At 35.3% G+C, this 18,443-nt stretch overlaps 1 protein-coding gene across 1 annotated transcript in view; it reads left to right on the top strand.

Annotated features, from left to right (window-relative positions):
* Positions 1-18,262, top strand: part of GAD1 (glutamate decarboxylase 1) — a 32,620-nt gene extending 14,358 nt beyond the window's left edge. The window contains exons 7-17 of the mRNA XM_023931025.2: positions 1,793-1,905; positions 3,271-3,386; positions 3,489-3,568; positions 3,772-3,826; positions 4,900-5,016; positions 5,176-5,240; positions 8,564-8,642; positions 10,208-10,357; positions 11,679-11,786; positions 12,464-12,553; positions 14,098-18,262. Coding sequence (XP_023786793.1) covers positions 1,793-1,905; positions 3,271-3,386; positions 3,489-3,568; positions 3,772-3,826; positions 4,900-5,016; positions 5,176-5,240; positions 8,564-8,642; positions 10,208-10,357; positions 11,679-11,786; positions 12,464-12,553; positions 14,098-14,271 — 1,147 coding nt within the window. The 3' untranslated portion in view covers positions 14,272-18,262. The remainder of the gene's footprint in view (positions 1-1,792; positions 1,906-3,270; positions 3,387-3,488; positions 3,569-3,771; positions 3,827-4,899; positions 5,017-5,175; positions 5,241-8,563; positions 8,643-10,207; positions 10,358-11,678; positions 11,787-12,463; positions 12,554-14,097) is intronic.
* Positions 18,263-18,443: the final 181 nt, after the last annotated feature.

Raw genomic sequence — 18,443 nt, 5'->3', positions numbered from 1 at the left:
ACTATAGGAAAAATCTAATCAGCATTTTTTAGGAAATTGATTCTAAAGTTACATGGTTCCTTTAAAACCAAACACATTTTTTGAGTTTTACTGAAATTTTCAAAATAATTTAAGTTTAAAGCAAGTAAGGCAGAGTGAACAAGATGTGATTTGTAAATTCATAGCCATCGCCTAATATAGCTTCATTTGCCTTGTAATTTATAAACATCTACTGTCATTTATTTCTTGTCAGTTTTTGGAGATTCAGAAAATACCTGCAGAATAGAATAAATAAGTTCTGGTTTTTTTGTGTTTAATATATTCAAAATTCAGTGTGCAAGGTCTCAGGAAAAAACTCAAAATGTGTTTAAACTGGTGGGGAAAAAAAATAATTACACTGACTTAAGAGTACCTTGCACTGAGCTACAGCTATCTATACACTGCTGTGTTCCTGTGGACATCAGTTGATCATTCTGCCTAATTAAAGATTGGAATATATTCTAGACTTGCAGTGCTTAAAAACAAAACAAGTCCAAACCACTGTTAGCACACACTGTTTATTAATTTTGTCCATTTGTAAGTAGTGGCAGCATCCAAAAACTTCAGATCAGTTTTCAACTGTCTCTACCAGTTCTGATGATAATAAAAACAAAATTACTAGTATTTTGGCTTCTGAAAATAGCAGTCACAATAATTAAACAAATCACAGATTTTTAATCTTCAGGGAATGTTTTAAAAATAACGACGGTGTTTCTCTGATGAACTAAGGACATATAAAAATTGAAGAAAATACTAACAGTCTAAGCAACTGGTGTAGCTGTAAATAAAAGACAAGCTTTTTCAGACATTTGTTCCCTTCTTAATATCTTGTCTCATTCAAGTTTGCTGTACCTATCCTCAAAATATCATTTTAGTGTTAGAGAAACAACACATATGTTTTGACACAATTATTCAAGCAGAGGATATCAGTCAAATCCAAAGTGTCAGGGTGTCATACTCTTATAGAATTCTTTGGAAATTAGAGGTTGATTTTTTCATTTCTCTCTGCTTCCTTTTCTCCCTTACTTATTTTTTTGACTCATGCACAGCCAGCAGAATTTGTTTACAGCAGTAGTAATTTATCCATGTACCTTGATCACCAAAAATAGTTGTATGGATGTCAATTTCCATCCACATATCTGACTCTGACATCAGGGCATGCCAGGATATGTAATGTTTTTTGCCCTCATTAAGTGGATACAATAGTTGACTGCTGACTTGGTTTTGGTAATTAGTAATTAGAAAATCATCATTTGTAATTACTCTTGACAGTTATTGATCACATTGTATTGTAGAAGTAAGTTGTCCTTGGAGATCATCAACAGAATAAATCCACATAATTAATTATATTTAGACTTTGAAACCCTAGCTCAATACTTCTAATTATGGTTTTGTTTAGCTCCATGAAGTTCACTGTTTTCATAAGGATTTAGCAGTATGTTGTTCCACAAGTGTGGAATTGGCACTTTGGGAAACAGTTATTTCACAGGACAACCTTGTACAGATGTCAGCTGTGCTGTGATGTTGAACATTAGGTTACACAGAAAGCTGCAAAATAACTAATACTGCAGTTTTTATTCGTCAGTATTTCCAGTATTGTCTTCCTCCGGATTTTTGCTTGGATAAAGCTTAAGGATCAGAACTACAGGTTACAGGAAAACTGTTAAAATACTAGAGGTTTCTAAAAAAGAATCACTGACTGGGAATTTATTACATGTTTTTAGAATCTGTATCTATGTTGTATTTGTTTGCTTGTTTTGCTTTATCCACACAGGTTTACCTATGAAATTGCCCCTGTTTTTGTCCTCATGGAACAAATAACACTTCGAAAGATGAGGGAGATCATTGGATGGTCAAATAAAGATGGTGATGGGATATTCTCACCTGGTGAGTTTTTCTTCTCTGTTTTGGTGGTTTGACTAAAACTTGAGAAGTTAAAATAAACATAGGCTGTGTCTGATTATTCACACTATCTGCCATACAATGAGTCAGATATTTAGAAGTAGGAATGCTTTGTTTAAACATCCCACAGAAAAGCTGGGGCAAAAACTTATCCCTGGCTATGTCAATGTACTATGGCTGATCAGCATTTAAAACTTGACTATGGGCTCTGGTGCACAGTCAGGCATTTAAACAGCCCTTTTATGAGCCTCATTTCTGGAGGGGCTGAGCAACCTGTTGACTAGAAGTTCTCAGAATCATGTACTGATTTCTTTGGTGGTCAGTAAGAATTTGGGCTCACAGTCAGGAAAAGGTTGTGATTGTCTGTCACTTTCTGGGACACATTATTTGGGATATAATCTGTTTGGATTCACAAGTATGATTCTAGCATAAAGACCAAGACAAAGTGCCTTCCCATGCAAGGACCATAAAGGCAATGAGCAGTGACAGAAACAACTGATGATGAACCATGTGAAGGTCCTGTGGGTGCCCAGCAGAACTTTTCTGGGCTTGGCATGAGGGAACACCATCCTGTTACAGAGCATAAAGGACAAAACCACCTGCTTTTGGAACAGCCCACATAAAGTGTTTGATCTCCAGTCCTATCTGCTAGAAATATACAAATCTTCCTGTGTTCTCATCAATGAAAAAGTTTAGAGGAAGAAGTCATCCTAGGCTTATAGGTGTGAGATTGATTTTGTTAAAGCTTGAGGTCTGCAGCAAAGGACTGAGCTAATTGTTCAGGGCTCTTTTTAGCAGCAAACCAAGAGAAATAGGTGCTTTCCCTCTTCTGAAATTCTTCAAAAGTAACTGTGAAAATAGATTAGCTGAATCATAGCCTGTGAAGTGCCTCTTTCCCATAGCCGACTGTGAGGGTGTTTAGAAGAAGTAGATCAGCTGTAGAAATCTACCTTTAAGCATTTACTTCTATGTCTACAGTAAGATAGGATAAAACCATCCAATATGTGACATTCCTTCAATCTCAGACAAGTTAATATGTTCCTGTTGTTCTTGCTAACAAGAAGTTATCATGTAAAAGCAGCACAATGAAAGCTGAACTTTTTAGGAATGTTGCAAAATGATAGCAATTGAAAGAGATGGCATTTAGGAAATTCTGATTATTAGTCTGGCTTTCTCGAGAGTCTGTCCTGTGCTATTTAGACAGATGCCTGCGCATTTCAGAGAAATATTTTTTCATAGTTCACTGCCACTTTCATTGCATTATGCAAATGAAACGTGTATGTCTGTGGCATAATGTACTTTTTTCTTCATTATTACTGTTTTATTATTCATTTATTTATTCATTCACAGGAGGAGCAATCTCCAACATGTACAGCATAATGGCTGCACGCTACAAATATTTTCCTGAAGTTAAAACCAAAGGCATGGCTGCAGTCCCTAAACTGGTTCTCTTTACCTCAGAGCATGTGAGTTTAATACACTGATAATTCTTAATTTACTGACATATGTTGTGAAAATGCTTCGTCATTAAACAACCACTCCATTTTGTGTTCATATGTTTGCTGCAGAGTCATTACTCAATAAAGAAAGCTGGAGCTGCACTTGGATTTGGAACAGACAATGTTATTTTGATAAAATGCAATGAAAGGTAGGAGGAATACTATAGTTTTGATAGATTACATGTGCTCATCTGTTAAATTTGTTTTATTGTGTTTAAGGACTGATTCAGTACAGTGTGTCAAGTTGCTAATGGCCTGTTGAGAAAATCCTATTGAATTATTTCAACTGCAGCTATTATTTCCATATACATTCTTAAATTTTTTTATCTTTATGTTTCTGTGATAATTACAGAGGAAAAATAATACCAGCTGATTTGGAGGCAAAAATTCTGGAAGCAAAAGAAAAGGTTTGTGTTTTTAAAAATTATGCTTAAATGCTTGGCTTAGTAAAATTGCTTCTTCCTTTGAAGCCTGTGTTGTCATTACAGAGAACATTATCATGACATAAATATAATAACCATATTTTTTAATGCTTAATTATATATTCATGTATTGTTTACAGAATTATCTATGTGTCTTGGTAAGGTTTCCATTTTCTGATTAAAACAAAAAGTCTTTTAACTCTTGAACCACATCTGTAGTTCATGACTTTTAAAAATAACTTCCTGTTTGTAAATATCTGGAAACAAGCATGGAAACATAAAATATAAGCTACTTTTATCTAAACTTTTAAGTTTAGTCAAACCCATGAAAGATTCTACAGAGCCCTTGGAAAACCCTATAGATTTCATGTAGGTAGCAAGAATATTTGTTAAATATAGATAATAAGCTTAAATTTTAGGCAGTAATTGCTATTTCTTGAATCAATGCAGTGGAAAAACACATGAATTTTTAATAAAATAACCAAAGAGAAATCAAGATTATTGTTTTTTTTTTATTTCTTAACTTCTTTACATTTGGACACTATGAAATAGCAGTTCACATTTATTTCATCTAATTCAAAATTGTCTCTCTTTGATCTGATAGTTTCTCATTTATTGCTTTTGTTTTAGGTTGCTTTGTTCTGCTTTGTTCTCTTTATTAGTAGATAAAGACTAAAGGAACAATTTCAAGCCTTCAAATCACGACTTACAAATCACATTTAATTAATTTTTGTTTATACTGCTGTAAAAGTCCCAAATTTATTTGAATTTTTGTCATCTTACACTACGTTGTTTGAATTTCCTCACTGAAAGAGATTAGACAAAATAATTTTCTTTATTTTCTAACTAGTTAATTTTCTGAAGTGAAATTGCAAGAAAATACCATGTATATGATAAGTTAGTTTCTGCTGTTGCTTATGTTGTGCCTTTCACATAGGAAGAAAAATGTTTTTAGGTTAAAAAATGAGCTAATATTTCTGGAATAATTTTCTTTTTTTCCCCTTCTTTTTTCTGAAAGTGTTTTCAATTTATATTTGATATTTTTAATTTTATTGTAGGGATATGTTCCTCTTTTTGTGAATGCAACTGCAGGCACAACAGTATATGGAGCCTTTGATCCAATACAGGAGATTGCAGATATTTGTGAAAAATACAACCTCTGGCTCCATGTAGATGTAAGTAAGAAAAAAGTGATGCTATTCAGGCAAAAAATTATCTTAGTACACACTTTTTTTTCCCTTGAATTAAAATATTTATTACTAGATCCTGAGTAAACTAAAATCTGTTGATCTTTTTCTAAAAAATGAGTCTTTTCTTTTTTCTGTCTTTTCCAGGCTGCCTGGGGAGGTGGACTCCTAATGTCCCGAAAGCACCGTCATAAACTGAATGGAATAGAAAGGTACTACACAGTGCTTATTTGTAATACTTTTCCTAAAGTACTTTCATAAGGTACATGACCCTTCATCAATTCATGAAAATATTCCTTTGCTACATTAAGGAGTTTGAACACTATATTAAACAATAGTGAGACAGAGGGGAAAGGGTCAGACTGGGGAGTCTGAAACAATACTACAGAAGAAATCTGTGATGTACCATTGAGTGAAAGGTAAGCTTTCAGCAGATTTGAAGGAAGACAAAGATATTACTTGGCAAAAAGGAAGGGAAATTGTTCTATGCATAGCTTTGTAGGGTTCATAAGTCTGGGATGGATGGAGGGATGGAGAAGTATTTGAAGAAAAAAATGAACTATGAGAGCTAGACAATCTCTGAAATGTAGGGCTTTGAGAATAGCAGTGATAAATGAGGAATCCAGGGAAGGTGTTTGAGTATGAATACCCACAGTGGGAATTTGTAAAGGTTCTTTCCTGAAAGATGTTTGCAGTTTTTCCAGAAAATAAAGACTATATGTTCATGAGTGTTCTGTAAATGGAACACTTTATATTTGTATTACTCTTATTTATACACACACACACACAAAAAATAGATAGGTGTATGCAACAAAGAGAGGAGGTAGAGACTGAATTAGCAGCAAGTTTCAGTACTTTTAAGGCTTGAAAGGGCTATGATAGACAGAGCTGCTGCACTTCTGCTGTACCAGGGAGAAGACTGGGGTCATTTACAGAGAGGCCAGAAAGGGTCACAGGTGCTCACCTGTCTCAGGGCAAAGGGGCCTGTGTGTTGATGCCATGTGGGGATTACATGAAACAAGCAGGAAGCTCTTGTAGAGGTCAGAGTGAAGCCTACAGAAAAAAGCATGTGTGTACCCCCAGGTACATAAGCCAGCTTACCAAGATGCCCACTGAGACCAGAAGCCAGCCTTTGATTGAATCAAATTTATAGAGGCAAAGCATTTGTGTTGGTAGTGATAGCAGAGTGAGAGCGTGACCCTCCCACTGGTCCTTGCAATTTTGACTCAGGAGTCCGTCCAGGCGTAGTCTTTGGCACAGTTGTTCCCATGTCCAATGATGACAAGTGTGTAGAAGATGCTATATTTATAAACCCATGAATGTGTTGGTCTCTAGATTTCCTCTGAAAGCGCTCTACCATGGTGCCCATAAGAAAAAAAAAAAATCAGGAAATCAGGAAGGCATTGAAGAATTAGAAATTTTAGATATTTTCCATCATTGCAAATATCAGCCTTCAGGGAAGCAAAAAATATTTGAAGCAACCTCTATCCATATACTTTTAAATTAGTACCAACTTGCTTCCTTGAGTTTGCCATTCTGAATGCAGGCACCATGTAAAATTGTAAAATGAGTACAATGAGCAATGCTCTTCCTTAGGGAAAACAAACTATCCTAGGTTTGGGCATCTCACACAGTAAGTGAAGAATAAGTACAACATCAAGGATAGGACTGGATATGAAAGAACTGACAGCAGAGCCATGTGGACCCTTTTGTCACAATGACAGCAGCATGTAGTGTAGAGTACTCTGAAGCAGCAGAATCCTATCAACCTTTGCCCAGTCCAGTTTGCTTGTGACTCTTGACAACGTGTCTAAGTCAGCATTGCAAAATAATTTTGTAAACATACAGAGGTTTGGTCACAGGAGTTTGGCACACCCCTTTTGACCTGAGGTCAACCCTGAGGTGCTAATTAAGGCCATAATTTTAAGCAAATACAGAAAGCAGCAGGCCATGAAGCATGAAATTATTTCTTTCCTAGTCAGCTGTACAGATCTTCAAACACAGGATGGGGCCCACGTGTATGGTGTAATTGCCTGTCATGGGCCCCAGCTGGGGTCTTGCTAACACTCAGGTCCTACTTGGCCTGCTTGGACACACTGGCAAGGAGGACTGGCATGCTGCCATGGCACAGGGCTGGGAGAGGCTCTAGGAGAGAGAGTCTCTAGGCTGGGAGAGGTAGGACAGCCTCTGGCTGGGGGCTGCACGGAGGAGAGAGTGACAGCTTCATGTTAAAACACACCTGATGCTCCTTGTGAGGAACAGCTTAAAATTGTCTTTGTTTGAAACCCTGAAAGTTAAATGAATGTGCTAAACTGAAGGCATGGTGTTTTAAAAAGAAAAGCAGTTTTATATAAATTCCTTTTTCCTGACCGCTCCATCTGAACTATTAGTGAAGTTTTTCTAAAAGATAATTGCCTCCTAAGTCTGAGCTATTTATCTGCTGGTTTGCACTGCATAAGCAGCCGATGTTAGATGGATGGTGAAGTCCCCAGCTACCGCACGGCACTGTTCTTTCAGCTGAGGGGTGCTACAGTCTAACCTAGCACATACAGGGGTTGGAATTGTATGTGGCGGTCATCAGACTGGGGTGAAGACATCTCTGTGTTGCTCAAAACAGAGAAACTGTGGTTGTGTCTGTGTCCTCTGCGAGCAGGGTGTAGAAGAGGAGGAAATACCATTTAATTTTCTTTCAGCCATACTGTAAAAACACATGTGTAGTCTGTGAAATACAATTATGCACTTTGCTTCTCTGGAACATGCAGTGAATCAAGGGAACGCCTGGTAATTAATTACTTAGGGTGAAAAGGTCAATGGATGTGCAATGTTGGCACATTTATTTCAGTGTCACCATTAAACTGTCTAGGATAGTATGTTGAAATACATAAAATCCATTTGACATGTAATTTAGGTGATCTCATGCATTCACTTGTGTTTACATGTAAGAAATTTTGAGCTTTACATACAGAATGGTAGGATATGCTGTGAAGTTTTAGAGCCTTTTAACAGTCCATGGGCTTGACAAACAAGGGCTCTGGCTCTAACTAGGAAAGCAGGTAAGAATGCGGAATGTCTTTTTATTTCCTTTCTATTTTTCCAGCAGCTGTTCGTTAAAGAATTGTATTCTCCCAAAATCTATACTGGTCCCTTAATTCTCTGACACCCCCACTTTCCCTGTCACTTCCTTGAATAGAACATGTCAAAGTAGTTTTGTTATTTTTATTAGTGCTATTTCTAAAAGAGAACTCTTCTGGGGATGATGTTACTGAATCAGCTAATTAGTCTGATACTAATTAGCTGGTATTACTAATAATATAAGCTAATCACAAGTCTGACATTGCTATGTTAACATGAAAATAATTCATTTCCTGGACAGCATAGCTGGGAAAAAAGACACTTCAGACAGTAACAGTATCCATAATGATATCATAATGGTCAAAATGTCATATATTTCCAGCTGAAAGCAGAAAACAAAGGTGACTGCTTCAGATTAAGTTTCTGTTTTCCAGATCTATCTGAACGTATAATTTTTTTGCAGAGCCAACTCAGTCACTTGGAATCCACACAAGATGATGGGAGTGTTGTTACAATGTTCTGCAATTCTTGTCCGGGAGAAGGTCTGCCTTATATTTAATAACTGAATATTTTTAGAAACAAAATTAAAAAGTAAATATCAAGCCCTACTTTTTAAGAGGGTACTGCAAAATCTGTTTAATTTCAAAACTTCTTTTGGAAGGAGGGTTTGCGTTGTGTTTTGGAAGTTGTTTTATCTGTCCTGGGGTTTTTGGCTTTTTTTATTAAAATTGTAGACAACATGGGTCAGATCCTCACCTGTTATATCTTTGCATATTCTAATAGCAACAATAGAGCAGTCCTAATTATTTAACCTGGGCACCTGCCCCACGTTTCTATGATATATTGAACATAGAACCTCAGTCTTAGTACTTGGTCACAGTCTAAACTGCTGAAGTAAGAGGCAAGCTTTTACCTTACACAGTGGTTTAGAAGTTTCCCAGTTCTGTTGGAAAGAAAACATGCTACTTTTATTATGACTGTACTTCTAGGGCTGGCATTGAGATTCTTTGTTGTCATCAATGAAAGCAAACCTAGTGTCTTGCTTCTTTTAAGTAATACATACTTTTATTAAATGATAAAAAAGAAAATAATACCATATGTGGATAGGACTAATGATGTTGTCTACTAATCTCTTATGTGCCAATTGCTACTAGAAGCACTTAATTCCATCCCTGTGTGTAGAACTGGGATGGAAGAGTTGTAAGTAGCAGCCCTAGGTCTGCCATTGTTCTTCCAGCTGATCCATCTCTAAACTGAGGACTGCAGCATTTATTTCCCTTTGTAAAACACATCTATTGAAGGGAACCATGAGCCTTTCTTTAGTGGCATGCATGCTTATTGTGCCAGCTACTGCAGGATTTTGGAAAGAGTTTTTGTTCTCTATATGAGAACTTTGATAGATGTTTTTGTATTTATGAGACACACTGGTGTCTTCAAGTTTCTTGAAAAAACACTAATAAACTTCAAAGGAAATGCAAACCATTCAAAAATGTCACATATAACATACAGGAATTTGCTGCCCAGTGTTTCCACCAGACATTTTTACCAGTAGTCCATTGATTTCTATTGGTCTGTGAACCATATTTATTTATATGCAAAAAATGTCCAGTTTATATCATTTGTGCCTATACTTATCACTAATGTTAAGTGTCATATAGCTGAACAACATACAAAGTTTAAACCTTCAATTAAGTTTTCTCACTTTATTTTGTGTAGCAATCTGTTGCACCAAGAGACCATAGCTTTATTCTAGTGTGTAATTTAACAACTCATAAATTTAAGTTTAAAAAACATAGCCTTATAAATTGAAGTGGGTAAAGCTAATATCACAAAGTATCCAAATGAATCTGTGAATGTTTTCTCTGGGGAGTTGTTTTTGTGTGTAAAAACATATGACTACTCAGAGACTTCTAAGAGAACCACCTTAGGCTATGAAATTAATTTTGTTGCTCAGGTTTACAAAACAAGGTCAGTACGTTATACGTCCTATCAAAGAACAATTCTCCTGAACACGTTTGAAATACATTTTTATACATTATTAATGCGTACATTCTCTCATGCACTAGCGACAGTTAAGTCATATAAGTCTATGCATTTTTCATTGTAGGGTATCCTTCAAGGCTGCAATCAAATGTGTGCAGGCTATCTCTTCCAGCCAGACAAACAGTATGATGTTTCCTATGACACTGGAGATAAGGCAATACAGTGTGGTCGACATGTGGACATTTTCAAATTCTGGTTGATGTGGAAAGCAAAGGTAAATAAACAAGAATTTAGGTCAAAAACCAGAAATGTATTTATTTAATTTCTAAGTGTCCTGTAATGCAATACTTCATTTTAACATAAATATTTGTGTCATTACAATCTCTAAACACACAAGTATCCAAGTATTAACTTAGAAATGAACTATGTGAATTGTAGAGCAATCAGTGAATTCAGATGGCAACTTGAAGAAAGGTTTAATTTACTAGATGAGTCCTGCAGAAAAAGCTTTGAGGGCAGGGCACCAAACTGATCTCTTGTGATGCTCTACACTTGCATACATACCTTATGGCAGATTTCTTGTAGTAACAGCAGAGTAGCCTTGATGACTTACAAGGGTCCTTTGAGCATGACATTTCAGTGCATAGATTTTATAAGTGACTTGGAAAACAAAGCCTTTTTCTGAGGAAGCATTGCCCAAGTGCCAAGATGATTCCACTGCTGATTACCTGGTACTACTGTGGTATGCCTGGATGGCTGAACTTAAACATGGGCTTATGTCCAAGCTTACATGTACACAAGATGAGGGTTCATGTAGTCCAGAAAACATTCCATCTTTATTGCTTTATCTGCAGTCATCTCATTTTTTATTCTTACCCTTCTGCTGGCAAAATGGGAATTCAGTTGGGTAACCTGTCCGAGTCTATTTTTTAAAATAAAATTTATATTAAATCTAATGATACACTCTAAAATTATAAAACAGTTTTCGCTTTGGGAAAAAATGCTTGCTTCTTCATTCATGTACAAAGTGTACTTTAGGAAAAACCCTACTGTTTATTAGCAACATCCATATACTTTTTTCTGGGATTATGATTTTGACAAGATATCAATGGGTTGGCAAGAGACTTCTAGTAAACATATTGCAGACTTTTGCATGTGGATTAAATGCTCATTTCTAGCAAACTGGTCAGAGGAAATAATTTATTTCCCAGTTTTTACACTTTCAACTGAGCTCCCATTCCAAGCTTCTGGTATTTCAGCAGAAGCTTTGAAGCCAGGACATAATACCCATAATATTTTTGGAAACTGGAAAAAATACAAAAGACCTAAAATAATCTACTAAAAATAGTGGAAGTCCTTGTTATTTTCATTATAAATTCTCTTAAAATGAGACAAACCAAAATGATTTACAATTGGGCCACCTTTAGCCACTTTTTTACTATTTATTAATGCTACTTTTAAGTTACAAGAAATAATACTGCTAAATGTTTTCTGCCTGAAAATATTTAAGAGTGAAACCTATCTGAAAAGATGATTGCATCAGAGCAGGAAAAAAAAGGACCATAAAATTAATACCTACTTTCTTATTTAAACAGGGTACAGTAGGATTTGAAAATCAAATCAATAAATGCCTGGAACTGGCAGAGTATCTCTACACTAAAATAAAAAACAGAGAAGAATTTGAAATGGTTTTTGAAGGGGAGGTAAGTTTGCTTTCATATATGTATGAGCCAAATCTGTCTTCATGCTTCTCACAGTTCTTTAAGACAGCTATGCAAAACTGCTCTTATTTTCTAAAGAACTACGTGACTATTGGCATCTGGGCAGGTTTTCTTGTCAAATACATGTGGTTTTGTACCATGAATGTCAGGTTTATGTCCTCCTTTTCTGCAGAGACCTTCTCAGTTTAGGGCATGAAGATTAATACAACCTTAATACAACCTACTTGTACGGAGGCTATTGTGTACATAACTGAGAATCTGCTATTTTTACTGTATATTCTGTTGCTAGTGCCACTACATAAACCTTTGGGTCATAGTATAAACTTAATTTCTCCCTTTACTAAGGAAAGGAAAATTGGTTGACCTTGATGTGATCCTGAAAAACAGTTACTCATAAAACTGCACAAAGGTGAAAAGCATTTGCACTTCATTAGCAACCTAAATATTGCAAATGAGACAATGTATAGGGAATCTAAGGCAGCAGAGGCAAGCAGCAGTACTGCAATTCATTTCTTTCTGTTTAACATGCAGGACTAGGAAAGTCAATACTATATTTTGTCTTTCATGCCTGTGATAAAATATGCTACTGACTAGCCTTTAGTGTGGGACTGACCTGTATAATTTTTTTAATTGATGTGTATGTTTGGTTCTTTTTGCAGCCAGAGCATACAAATGTATGTTTTTGGTATATTCCTCCAAGTCTCAGGGGCATGCCAGACTCTGATGAGAGAAGAGAAAAGTTACACAGGGTAAGTATTTTTGGTTAAATGTAAAAAGATAATTTCAAATTCTGAGATGTCAGTTCTCTGTTGCTTGTTATGACCCTGGTATTTGTTCACTTTTTTATTCCCTTTATCTTGATGCTGAAGTCATGTTTTCCCTATAGAACAAGATTCAGAACATATTCAGTTATCCTGTGCTCACAAGTGTTACAAGCCTCCAAAAAGTAGCTAGGCCTACAGACATCACAGTCTTTTTTGGATAGGACAGCTTATCAACAAGAGAAAAAGAAGGGTAATTGTTTGAAAATGCTTGGACAAGTAAGGGACATGAAAACCTTTAAGTTCTTTCTCAGGTATTTATTTTGATTTTAAATGCCAATGCATTAATGCATTTCAGTGAAAATGAATACCCTTTGGAGGACCTTGGAATACTTTTATTTGAAATGGTAGAGGGAACTGAAGGCATCACAGAAGCACCACCAGAAAAGACACCATGTTACTCAGGACTTGAGGGAAGCAAAATACAGTTATTTTGTAGTAGTGTTTTAGACAGAAGTGGAATGGAATACATTCAGGAGAAAAAAGAATGATTTCAAAGGTGTCAAAAATAATTGTTCTTTTGTGTCTGTGTGTGTTAGGGAAGGGAGAAGAATGGGGAAACTTGGGAGATTTTGTAGAGGATTTAATGACTGCATCACAATGGGTAAAGAGAATAGAAGAGAACAGAAATTCCTGGGTGAAATTCCTGGGTCAAGCCAGTCCCATGTTAGATAAAGAAATTGCCAAAAAAAGAGAGAATAAAGGAAGATAGAGGTAAGAGGTAAGAAACAGCAAGAGGGATGAAATATTTGATTTGACCCTGCTAAATGTTAGAGGACATCATAAAGCATTCTACAAAACAGTAAAAGAGCCAGACAGCTGACCTTGCCTGGCAGAGAGTAGAGCAGGAGAATGAAGGTCTGGATGGAAAAACTGGACTTAGTCAATACCAAATATTAAGACTGTCAGAACTTTATTCCCTGTAAATTAAACCAAGGAAGTGAGATTGTGGTAAATGCACAGTACTGCACAACTACTGGAAGGTTTCTATGGCTTATGCTAACAAAAAATATTCTTTATGACATAGGTCTTGTTAAAAAATTTCCATTGTTGTCCCCATATACAAAACGCTTTGAGAATACGTAATATTCTCATGGAAAACATCCATTACCCTCAAGAAGGTCTGGAGTGGATTTTCATACAGAAGCAGAAAATGTTTCATTGTGACAAAATCTTCAGCACAAAGAAAGGACATGTACATTTAATATATAAAATTATTACATAGTGAATGCTCTGGGATGTTACTAATTTTCAAATTTAAAAAAAAAGGATATAATTGTTGTCAATTTTCTTTTAAATTGCCAATCCTACATATTTAATTTTTCAAGCTTTTTCTTGTTATAGACATTTTTTATTAAAACAAATATCTGTCAAATTATTTTTTCTGAATTAAGAACTCCTGTGACATACAAGGAAAGAATAATTTTTTCTTCTCTCTTTCTCTCTCTCTCTCTCTCTCTTTAATGATAAAGGTGGCACCGAAAATCAAGGCACTGATGATGGAGTCAGGTACCACCATGGTTGGATATCAGCCTCAGGGCGAAAAAGTCAACTTTTTCCGAATGGTTATCTCAAACCCAGCAGCAACTAAGTCTGACATTGACTTCCTCATTGAGGAAATTGAGAGATTGGGACAGGAGCTGTAGTGCTTGAATTATTTATTTCTCTAATTCACTGTTTTCCAGCACTGGCTATTTTTTTTAGCCCAGTTCTGCAGAACATGTTTTAAGGAAATTCTCTTTCTGTAAGTTCCAATCTCCTAAGACATCCTTAAACAAAACAACTATAGGCTACTGAAATATATATGTATTGGTAGATCATATTATTGAGGGAAAATGTATTATCTTGAAGTTGAAGTACTATTGACTCTTACATTGGTCTTATTTATTGTAGGCAGCAGAAAATTAGCAAGTATTAAAATAGCAAATTAAGAACTCTGCACAGTATATATGTACAGTATAAATAAATATATATATATAATTATATATATACATACTATATATATATAAAGTGGTTATAAACTTAGATCTAAGCCACAGCATGTTTTCCACTTTAAGAAAATTAAGTTTTCCTTCAACAACATTGATGTGGATAATGTGCTACAAGTTTTTCTGCCAGACAGAAATAGACATACAGAAACATTTCTAAAATGTAGATTCTTAGGAGCTAAAGAAAATGTATAACAGTATTAGATCTTATTGTTGGTGCTTTTCTCACAGACAAAACAGCAATCTCTAAGAGCACCTTTGAGTAAAATAGTCGTACTTGCCCTTTAGTGTCAAATCAGGGGATGACAGTAGCAGTCATTGTAACAGGTATATTATTGCTGTATTTTTAGAGGTTAATTTGTGTAGATTGTGTATATTATTGTTAAATGACTTTGTGTAAAAGGATTTAAATGTAATAGTTTTACAGCAAGATAACTGTTTAATTGTAGGTATCCAAAATATTTGCTTATTTATATGCAGAGATTTACCATGCTGAAGAGTTGTCTTGTATTTTCTTCCGTTTGTAATGTAACCTATTTATATATTATTGAAGTTCTAAATAATGTTTATGGTATTTTAGTGTCTTTGTGAGCCAAAGAAAAAATACAAAAATATTAGTTGACACTTTCTTTTAAATCCTAGTGCCCTTAAAGTAATAACTTACAGATAATTTTATTGAAGATAAGGAATCCTGACATTGTGTATAGATTATCAAATTATGGGATCCCTTTAATCTATTAGAATTATTAGATATTTCAGTTCTATTTATTGTAATGTCAGACTGTCTGTTCAGTGTTCTGAATGCTTTTTCAGTGAATATTGATTGCTAACCAAGGCCCCTGTTTTTGAATTTTATTTCAGGACTGACCTCTATGACCATTTTAACTAAATTCTGTGGGAGTTTTAACCAACACCATTCTTTTAGTGAAATGGAATTTACTATCTAAATACTACTTTAGTTATAAAATAACTAAAATCAGAAGTAATCTCAGTATCTTTTAATACAGCTAGCTTGTCCCAATAATTTCAACTGGTTAGGCTTTTCAAAGTATAGACACCAGATTCATCTGCAGCTTGATCAATTTTAATCATTAGGTAATCAATATTACTGAGTGGAAAAGTCCATACTGGAAACAGAGTAGTGGAACAAAATGGAGATTCAATAATCCTCTGTTCACTGAGTTAGTGTCATGGTGATAAATGGAATATGCTAATTCCAAGTGTTTTCATATGTGATTCTTCGCAAGTCAGTAATTAACTGCTTTTTCTCCCTCCCCTCCACCTCAGTAATAAAACGGAATTATTGTAGAAACTTTCAGTGCAATACAGTCATGCTATGCAGTTTTTTGCAGTCTCTCTGGCCCCTGTCAGTCCTGTGGAAGAACACAGGCAAGAGAGGTTTCCATCCTGTGGGTCCCACTGGCTGTCTTTGGAGGATGATGTCTCACATTTGTGGCTGTGTTAGCACAGGAAGAAGAAAGAAGCTGATACAGTAAATGTATCCTACAGCACAGCCTGTCCAGCTTTTCATAGGACTCTTGCTTATTCCTCTTTCATAACCTTCTGTAAAATCTTTTATTCAAATCTAGTTGAATCTAAAAATTACTGTCAATTTGTCACTGACCTTTAGATGTATGATTTTCAAAACAGATCTGAATTGTTACTTCATATCATTAAACCCCCTAGTAATCTTACCAGTACAGTATTTCTTTCATTAGATTTTTTCAAGACATTGTAGTTGGTTTCTTGTCTTCTTGATCTTAAGCCTCAATCTTCCTCAATTATAAGCCTATTGCATTACTGTGTATTCAATACTTGACATTTTCTGGTGTAAACATCCATGCTGTATGACCTGGGGCCTGCATACAGATGTAGTTGGCATGCACACTGACTTCAGTACTAACTTCCATAATATTAAATGCCATTCTTTATAGATACCAGCTATTCATCAAAACTAGAGGACCTCTCATTGAGAGCTGATCTTAGAGTACAGAAAGAAGTTCATTTTGAAGAAGCACGTGTCACATTTTTATTTCAGACTTCTGTCTGTAATCTGGTCTCAGTTTTACTTTATTCAAAGGGCAGCTACAGAAGACTGAAAAAATTCTTTCAGTTCTTCTTGTTCATGGGAGACAATATGAACTAGTATAATTAATCCAAAGAGATATAACTGGTGACTTAGCTTCACTAGAGGATTTTGTGTCTTCTACTCAAACACCATGGTTCTTATGATTTTCACCGGTTCTTAGATGGGAGTTTCTGATTTCCTCCACCTCCCTTGTCAATAACAGTATTACTAAAGCTCTAGCTTGCCTCTAATCCTCTAATTTTAATATTTTAACCTCATGCACCCTGTATCCAGATCACCATCTCAATATTCTAATAATAGTTTAATTTATCTGAGATGTTAATTCTCCTTGATGCATATAAACTAGGTGAAGAGAATCATCTTCATCCTAATCATGAAGCTGTAGGAAAGACCATAATACAGCTGACTGGCATTCATACAGCAAGCCCCTGACAGTTCTGTGATGTAGTCAGACACAGATCTAGAGCTCTTCAGTGCATATATAATGTTTTGCTAACTAAAATTTCTGCTTCTTCATTTCATGGAGTAACTCGTGTTTTGAAGGTCAAAAGCATGACATTCTTCCTATTGTCATTGATGGTTTGCAGCTAGGTGGGAATAAGGGAGCTCCTCCTGCTTGTTTTGGAAGTGAGACAGTTAATGCATAGGTGTTGTCTCTAAAGACAGAGGGCTTATCTTTCTACTCTCTGCATTTATCTTGATTTTCTGCTGTGTTGTGTCTTGACACAGATGACCACAATTACACTTTTGCAAAGCTTTTCATTCTAGTATCAGATTCTGGGGTGTTTTCCTATTACATATACTGTGTTCAACAGGCACCATGCTCATATTAATTTCTGACTTGGATAGCTGATTTCAACAGAGCAGTTATAGTCATTAGTGAGAAAACTCATCTGTTTTCTTATTAGGTCATTTCCATCTGAGTAATATGCCACACTTCTCAGACTAATGCTGACCTGGAATTTTCCTTCTTTTTAATCCATATGCTATTGACTATGAGAGATTAAGATGTATGGATATTTTGAAGTATTGACTAATGTGAAGCATTTTAATTCCAGGTGAGCAACTTTGTTTTTCAGAGGTTTAAAATATACTCAGAAGTAGCAATTTTGTCCCTAAAATTACACAGACAATCACTGTAACTTTGCATGGGTGAATTAAACAATAGGCAAGATCTTACCTATACAGGTAGCTGCAGTGCTTATCAACTGATACAATTTATTTGGAAAAGACTGACCACTGGATAAAAATCAAGAGCAGCTGGTGATTTTGAATGAGAAAAATTCTGATTGTGTTATTAAAAGTAATTTATAGAGAAGATAGATGATAATGATACCATTCATGGTACACACACACACAGCTAGAAGCAGGGGCCTTGGGAATAATCCAGAATTTTAAAATCATCATGGAGTAAGCTCTTAATCTGTTTTTTGAATGGTGACAAATATGAAGAGATTTTTTAAACAGAATCTCTGTTTTGTGGTTTAAGAAATGTTGAAGTTATAAAGAAGTTATGCAATGCAGTTTTAATTTTTCAATAAAAGTTTATCTTAAAAATGACTGATTTGTCTCATATAATTTTTGTGAGATCTTTTGTTTCCTTAAAAATATGAGACAAAAGCCATGTAACATTATCCCTCACCTTAAAAACAGTAAGGCAAATGCTAAGGCAACTATTTAATTTCAATTGTGAATTGAATGTGAGCTTGTACCAACAGAGACTGAGGAAGAACCACAAGCA

The sequence above is a fragment of the Cyanistes caeruleus genome, chromosome 7 (assembly GCF_971803275.1).
Source record: "Cyanistes caeruleus chromosome 7, bCyaCae1.hap1.1, whole genome shotgun sequence".
NCBI classification, from domain to species: Eukaryota; Metazoa; Chordata; class Aves; order Passeriformes; family Paridae; genus Cyanistes; species Cyanistes caeruleus.
This window is presented reverse-complemented; position numbering and strand designations above follow the sequence as displayed.